General features: G+C 44.8%; 1 protein-coding gene across 1 annotated transcript in view; it reads right to left on the bottom strand.

Moving 5' to 3' along the window:
* Positions 1–296: 296 nt before the first annotated feature.
* The window catches only part of nlgn4xa (neuroligin 4 X-linked a), an 85650-nt gene continuing 77406 nt past the window's right edge, over positions 297–8540 (bottom strand). The window contains exon 5 of the mRNA XM_070549586.1: positions 297–1335. Coding sequence (XP_070405687.1) covers positions 441–1335 — 895 coding nt within the window. The 3' untranslated portion in view covers positions 297–440. The remainder of the gene's footprint in view (positions 1336–8540) is intronic.

Here is an 8540-nt window from a genome sequence, read left to right on the forward strand (position 1 = left end):
TTCTATGAATTTTATGCAAAGTTTTCATAAATACGTTTCCAGCTGGAGTGGAGAGTTCTGCTCCCGGGTCAGGTTTGATGCAGAAAGGATCGTGACGCAATGATGCTCCGTTGTTGCTTGTTGAAAACCGTCGCCACCGATCGTAATCGTGGCAAAAACCTTCGCCAGGCTACTTTATAAGAATGTTAACAGTCTGGTAGCCTTCTCTTTAAGTAAAATCCTCAACAAAGCTCCGCTCCCCTTTAGGGTTACCAAGGTAACATTCAATCTGAATATTTTAACAAGTTCACGGAATACTTTTATACTTTTCAAGAAGGCGTGGTACCAAAATAACATCTGCTTAGACTTTGGAGTCTGTGCTTTACACAGTCAGTCACACGTTGTTGCTTTGTGTGTGTGTGTGTGTGTGGTGGTTTGATCGCAATCCCATCCCAGCTGAGCTATACCCGTGTGGTGGAGTGGCCGTGGGGCAGGTTGGTACTGTTCGGGCTCCCACCAAATGTGTTGAAGTTGTGCAAAGGCTGCATGCCAGCCAGCGAGTTGGGGATCATGGTGATGGTGCTGGGGGTCATCAGTGGTATGTCGTCAGGTGACCGGCGCAGGGTCAGAGTGTAGTCTGGGGGACAGGTGAGTCGTAGCGTGTCGTGGCTCTGCAGAGACTCGCACTCATGGTGGTGCTCGTGCTCCAGCTGCTGCTGCTTCATCTGCAGAGACATCAGTTCTTCGCTCTGCAGGTGGGCCACATCGTTGGCTGTTGACGGAGCAGTAGCTGGAGTAGAGTTGTGCTGTGGGGTTGGAACGTGGCGGTTGGACTCATGGCGCCGTTTGTCTTTTTTGTAGTATAGTGCTGCAAATGCAAGGATGTTGAGAAAGAGCAGCGAGGCGCCCACAGCGATGGTGACGCTGAGCTCTGTGGAGTAGTCCCTCTTGGTTTCGATGACCACGGTTGACTCATCCGTCAGATCGCCACTCTTGCGTTGATCAGTGCTTTGCTTGGTGTTAGCGGAGGGAACGCCGGGGTGGCGCGTGGTGGAGGGCCAGTTGTTCTTACCTGGAAAGCGTTTGGTGTAAGGATACGGGGTCGTGTCCTGCGGGGGTATTTTAGTGGTAGTGGAGACATACTGGAAAAACTCATTAATATTGTGCAGATGTGGAACCAGCTCCAGCCAGAATGCAACCTTGGTAGCCCTGTAATGGTCTCGGATCCGAGGTTTCAGGCCGATGTGCAGGTATATCTGGTCTTTGGGGTTGTACTTGTTCCAGGCTACCTCCTCAAAGCGGTTCGGCTTCGTGTGGATGAACTTTGTGTCCTGGGGAACTGGCTGGTTTGGGTCTCTGAAAGACAAAAAAGATTGGACTTATCAGTAATTTTACAGTTACTTACAGGCCTTGTGTTTTCCTCAGATAGCTGTAAAGCTGCATCGCAGCACAATGATTACTGCTGAGTCGTCACTCAACTTAATCTACGCAAGCGGCTTTATGAGTGACTCACTGTTTGAATTTGACTCAAATGTCGCAGCTGACGTGCAGCCGTGTTTGTTTCTTTCTCTCTCAGACTGTGTGTTCATCAGAGTAGCAAGTGTTGCACTCTCCCGTAACAAAAGAAAGGAACTTATCCTAAAATCTGCAATGCATTCTGGGAGTCCCCACAGAACTCATGATGTTCTGCTAATCTTGCAAAATCAAGTAACGTGTTGAACTGCTACATAAAGAAGTCTATGAGGTAATTAACAGTAAACTTATTATGCAAATATTAACGTTAGGCTAAAATAAATGCTGTTAACAGACCCGTGTCTCATGGGTCTGCCTCCATGCTGTTGTGGCATTATGAATGCATTTACTTAACACAAACCATGAGTTCATTAGTGTTTCGTTGATTGCTTCTCAGTGCTTCTTGTCAGTAACGATTGTGTCATCATAAAGTCCCCTTTACCATGAGGTGGAACCAATCTAACAGCGCAACTAATGGTCGCAGTGGGACACAGTGTGTCCATGAAGCTAGAGATCCACCATCGCTCAGGTTCTCATCTCTAACAGACCTGAGAACTGGTAGTCCCTGTCTAACTGCATCCATCGCAATAGTTTGGTATTCAGGAAGATTTGGGTCTCTTCATACGACAGCTGGCAGGAACCACTTCTCGTTGGAACCAAGAACAAAGTGACTTAGCTTAAGAAGCCCTGAAAACTTTCCATGGGTGAGAAGGATTGTGTGTTGGCAAAGACCTGATCCACATTACTGGACACAGAGAGCCAAACTCAGCTCTTTTCTGGGATCAGCCTCCTATGCCCAGTCAGGAATCTCCGAGTCATCCCTGTTGGACTCCAGAGTCTGTTTGGATGCTTTCTGAGGTTTTTAACAACACACAAAGTTCTGCTGGGAGACGAAGCTGCGCAGAGTTCTGAAACAGAATCAACATGGACCACTAAGTCCCAGAATAAGAGCAAAAAGTTGGGTTAAGCAAGGAAAAAACACCCAGGCTCACATGACACATCATGACACATCATGACACATCATGACACGGAACAACATCACACAACATAAATCAACATGACACAACGTGCCATGACATTACACAGCACAAGGTTATGGCACAACGTAGCATGAGAAGATGTGCAGTGACACAATGAAACACGACATGAAACTAAACAAGACAACACTACAGGACACGACATGAAGTGGCATGATACTACAGAAGCACTCGCCACACCACAACAACCGACACGTTTGACTTGAAGTTGTGGCTTAAACAGAAATTTTTATCTTTATATTTTAATTGTCTTGGTTTTCTGTGAACATGGTTCCTGCTGATTCCTCAGAAACATGATGGTTCTGTCCTCCAAAGAGCTTCAGTAGCATGTGGTCAGGCTGCTGTGCACACTCTAACACCTGCTGGAGCTCTGCACCACCTCTGCCACGACTAAAGAAAGTATGGCGTTTAAAGCGTGCCACAACCCGTGCACGCGCATTGGGTCCACAGTGCGCGTGTGAACGGGACTCGCGAGCGCAAATATACATGGCAGCGCGCGTGTGAACGGGACTCGCGAGCGGAAATATACATGGCGAGAGGTCATTTGTGCACTGAGAGGGAGCAAACTGTGTCTGTGAGCGCACAAGGATGTGCACAAGTGACAAACCTGCGTGCGCGCGTTGCCAACGAGCACACGGCAGAGGAAAACGTGCGCGCGCGGCAGCCTCTCTGCGCGCTCGGCAGCCTCTGCGCGCTCGGTTTCTAATTCCGCTCGCTCGGCTGTGAGGAGTTTTGGCACTCTGGAGGCGTGGCCTGTGGCAGATCTTCCCTGTCCTCTGATTGGTTAGTTTACCCCGCACTTTACTCTCTACCTATCTATATAAAAAAATCTGAGATTCAGCAGTTGCTGTCATAGCTCATCTGGAAGAGCGGGTGACTCTCACTCTGGAGGATCCAGGTTCGAGTCCGGCCAAGGACCATATAGTTGATGTCATAATATTCTTTCCTAATTCCTGTGATATTATTTTACAGTTGTGACCGTTCAACTGTCATTAAACGTCCGAATGTTTGCTGGGCAGTGTTTTAAAAAGTGCACATAAGCTAGATGGTTTTAACCAGGTAAAAATAGACTTGTGGATGTAGGTATGTTCAAGTTTAAAAAGTTCTTGCCTCATTAATGTATTGTTTATTTTTTTCAGCATTTAATTGACAAATTATCCTTTCAAATAATTAATTGATGAGTTACATAATTGTCCATTTAGAATTGTTGAATGGACTGAGTCAAGTTTGGTGCACTTTATATATTTCAAAACATGTTTTTTTTTAATTATGCATATAAATAATTTTAATGTTAATTTATTGAAATATTTCTATTTTTTCATTACCTCACCCTTGTTTTGACAAAAACAAGACCTTGCTGGATAATATCACGGAGAAACTATTTGTTCACAGTACTTGGCTCAGTGAGGATCTGTATACCAAAGGAGGAGATACTCAGAAATCTGTCTGCAGATTGTTACAACCCAGACTGGAAGTGGTGGGCTGTAATAAGAAAGGAGACCAAACAGAGGAGTGGGGGGTTCAACAACTGATTTATTTAACCAAAGTAAGGATTTACTAAACTTTGGTTAAATAAATCAGACGTTGAACCCCCCACTCCTCTGTTTGGTCTCCTTTCTTATTACAGCCCACCACTTCCAGTCTGGGTTGTAACAATCTGCAGACAGATTTCTGAGTATCTCCTCATTTGGTACACAGATCCTCACTGAGCCAAGTACTGTGAACAAATAGTTTCTCCGTGATATTATCCAGCAAGGTCTTGTTTTTGTCAAAACAAGGGTGAGGTAATTAAAAAAATAGAAATATTTCAATAAATTAACATTAAAATTATTTATATGCATCATTAAAAAAAAACATGTTTTGAAATATATAAAGTGCACCAAACTTGACTCAGTCCATTCAACAATTCTAAATGGACAATTATGTAACTCATCAATTAATTATTTGAAAGGATAATTTGTCAATTAAATACTGAAAAAAAATAAACAATACATTAATGAGGCAAGAACTTTTTAAACTTGAACATACCTACATCCACAAGTCTATTTTTACCTGGTTAAAACCATCTAGCTTATGTGCACTTTTTAAAACACTGCCCAGCAAACATTCGGACGTTTAATGACAGTTGAACGGTCACAACTGTAAAATAATATCACAGGAATTAGGAAAGAATATTATGACATCAACTATATGGTCCTTGGCCGGACTCGAACCTGGATCCTCCAGAGTGAGAGTCACCCGCTCTTCCAGATGAGCTATGACAGCAACTGCTGAATCTCAGATTTTTGTTACATAGATAGGTAGAGAGTAAAGTGCGGGGTAAACTAACCAATCAGAGGACAGGGAAGATCTGCCACAGGCCACGCCTCCAGAGTGCCAAAACTCCTCACAGCCGAGCGAGCGGAATTAGAAACCGAGCGCGCAGAGGCTGCCGAGCGCGCAGAGAGGCTGCCGCGCGCGCACGTTTTCCTCTGCCGTGCGCTCGTTGGCAACGCGCGCACGCAGGTTTGTCACTTGTGCACATCCTTGTGCGCTCACAGACACAGTTTGCTCCCTCTCAGTGCACAAATGACCTCTCGCCATGTATATTTCCGCTCGCGAGTCCCGTTCACACGCGCGCTGCCATGTATATTTGCGCTCGCGAGTCCCGTTCACACGCGCGCTGTGGACCCAATGCGCGTGCACGGGTTGTGGCATGGGTCTGATGCGATAAGAAAGGCCTCAGGCAGGTCTCAGGAGGGTAGGTCTCTACCAACATCCTGTCTGGTGTTCAGAACACAACATCAGTTTAAGGTAAGTCTGTGTTGATAGTGAGAGGTGATGAGGAAGATCAACAGCATGATTCTGCAGTTGCTATAAGAGGAAAAATCTCTAATAGAAAAAATGTGAAAGAAAATGAAAAAAGAACATTGCAAAGACCTTGATGAGGTCTACGGATGGGTCCTGCGTTTGGTACTTTTTAACGCTTCTGTGGTACCTACCAAGGGCCAATTCATGTGATATGAAACAGTGCTTTTGGTACCATAGAGTCCAGTACCTGTCCATTAACGGAACGTGCAAGGAAACAATTTGCCAAGATAGACAGCAGCGCATGGGCAAGAGCTAAATGTTGTCAGTTGCCATGGGCGAGCTGTTAACAGAGCGGCATGGTAGAGAGAAAGCCTCTAAGGTTTGGGTCCACTTCACTAAATGCTTACGCACATTTGGACATGGAGAGCACCTGCAGTGCTGCTGCTGAAAAGGATAAAATTATGAACTCCAGCATTATCACTTGTACTGCTTCGTTTTCACACAGAACAAGACCCCCCCCCCCCCCCCTCCCCAGCACGCGCACACACACACACACACACACACACAGCCTAAAAGCTGATTCATGCCTCTCCGTCTGCGTCAGTGCGGAGACACGCAACACCATTATCCGTCCTTGCGTAGGGCCCCAGCAGGCACGCAAGTACGTACGGAGTCGAGCCCACTTTTTTAAACATCCGTTAAACGAGATGGATTACGCAAGCCTGTGATTGGTCAGGGCACCGCTGTCGTCTCCACTGCCGCCATTGCGCCCTCGAAAACATAAAGAGAGCCAAGGATAACTAGCGGCCGACACGGAGAAGCTTGAAGAATACCTCGTGAAAAAACACGAAAAATATGAACGTTTAATTCCCCCGTGACTGGAGGAGTGAAAAGATACGCAGCAAGCGTTTTATTTGTGGACGGAAATGACAGGACACGTGGGTTTAGAGGTGGCGAGCGCATGAAGAGGTGGAGGAGAATGAGAGACAAATTTGTCAGTTTTAAAAAGTCTCTTATATACAAAAAATACAATATAAACACACTACCTTAGACCGATACATGACAGGATACCACAGAACAGCGCTACGCCCTCTGTTGTCCTGCCGGGGAATTGCTTTGCAACAGTCCCCAGGAGACGGAGAAGTATGAAAGTAAAACGCTTCCGTCAATCCGTGCGTGTCTATCCCTTGCGGAGCTGATGGAGAAGCAACCCAGTTTATGTTTATGTATATAGCAGGCGCTTTTGTCCAAAGTGACACAGGTGATAATCAAGCCAGCAGGTTGCCCTTGAAGCTAACAACAAACACTAATCAGTCAATCCTAGGTGGCAGTGAGGCAGCATAATAAATCCTAAAGGGAAGTTAACAATGAGTGTGCAATAGAGTGGGGGATGGGTGCAGGGAGGGTCCCAGTTTAGAAGAATCTCTCTGACGAGCTGGGTCCTGAAAATTAACAAGGATGCCCCTGTTCTAGTAGTGCTTGGTAGGTCATTCCACATCTGTGGAACGACACATGAAAAGAGTCTGGATGGTCGGGAGCGTGGTGTAGGCACTGCTAGCTGTTTAATGTGTCCTCCAAAAGACGACCAGATTTCTCTTTAACATAAACACTGACGATTATAAATTAATGTTCTTTTTACACATATTGTCTCAGAAACCTCATCAAACCTGAAGCAGGACTAGACTAGGGCTGCAGCTATTCAATACTTTTATAATCGAGTACTCTATTGAATCTTTTGTCGATTAATCAAGTACTTCAATAAATTACCCTTTGTGTTTGTAAACCATTATATCAAATAGCATGTTCTTAAAATGAGCAAGCAATTGCCAGTTATTCTTCAAGTATTATTCAAAATTAGTTTTAAAAACTTCAGCACTTCAACTTTACTTCACAGTAAACAAATAAGTATACAACCTGAGCCGATTTTCCCCTCGTGCGAGAATCTACTAGCCTGGCAAGCCAGACAAAAACTAGGAGGATAACTGTTGAAGTAGCCCTGCGAGTGGCTGCGGCCCAAACAGAACCAGAACCGCTCACGGCGCATGCGCAAACATGGCTCGCCAGCCATTTCCCTATTACCACACGCCCGTTTTAATTTCTACACTCTTTTTTCTCACACAATAACAAGGATCATCGAGAAAGCCTGTTTGCCGAGGTTATGTCAAATTTTACTGATCACAAAACATTTATTTACTTTCTTTCGTTTTCCTCCGCCACTCTCTTGAATACCTGTCCTCCTGCAGCAAACCCGAGGGACAAGAGACATCAATAACAACAAAAATAAATAAAAAGTCAGACGTGTTGTGTAAAAACTGCTATTTTTAGCACATTTTTAGGTCCAACGTGTTGCTACCAGACACACAGTGTGAGCTGAAACTGAGTGCTACAAATGAAAAAGTCACACAGTGTCCGCAGAATATATAGAAATACAGGCGAAAATGCATTATCTTGTAGAGGCTCTGAGTCCGCTTGCAGAAGTGACATTTACTTGTGGATGTTTCCTGGTCAGCTGCTGCAGCATCGAGGATGTGGTGTAAGCTAAATCCATTTTACAGTATTTACACTGGACTACGTTTTCCGCCTTACAAAGTGAAAAATGGTCGCACACTTTTGACATTTTCTGTCTTTTTCACATTCCACCAGGGTCCACGTTGTCCGCCATGGCTTAAGAGAAATTTAAGTTACATTCGCTACTCGCGTGTGCATCCAGTGCAGTGTGTATGTGTGCCACTTATTTCGGTCCGGGTGAAGGTGTATGATTTGACTGTAATATTTTTTTGGTTTTGAGTGGAGCAAGCAAGTTAATAGCTGACTCTAGTCTTCTGTTAAAATCATTGATAATGGCATCACAAGGGGCGGAGACGTTACTTGGAGGGATATTGTTAAAAGCTTCAAGCAAACCAGCAGCCACTTCAGGGGTTAGATGGCGCTTCCTCACAGTTCTCACAGAACTGGATAACGCTGGTGATGTTAAAAAATACGCAATGGTGTTTGGACACTGCCAAGTCGACAACAGAGGACACACCAGTGGACAGGCCATACGTGATGACCAAGTCCAGGGTCTGTCCTCTGTTGTGAGTTGGCTGCATGACATGTTGGGTAAAATCCATTTAATTCAAGATGTTTAAAAAATCTGTGACTAAATGGTCTAAAAGGTTATCCATGTGCAGATTAAAATTTCCAGCTAAAATAATCCTATCAAAGGAGTTGTGTGAAATTGAT

Source organism: Nothobranchius furzeri, chromosome 3 (assembly GCF_043380555.1).
Source record: "Nothobranchius furzeri strain GRZ-AD chromosome 3, NfurGRZ-RIMD1, whole genome shotgun sequence".
Classification (NCBI taxonomy): Eukaryota; Metazoa; Chordata; class Actinopteri; order Cyprinodontiformes; family Nothobranchiidae; genus Nothobranchius; species Nothobranchius furzeri.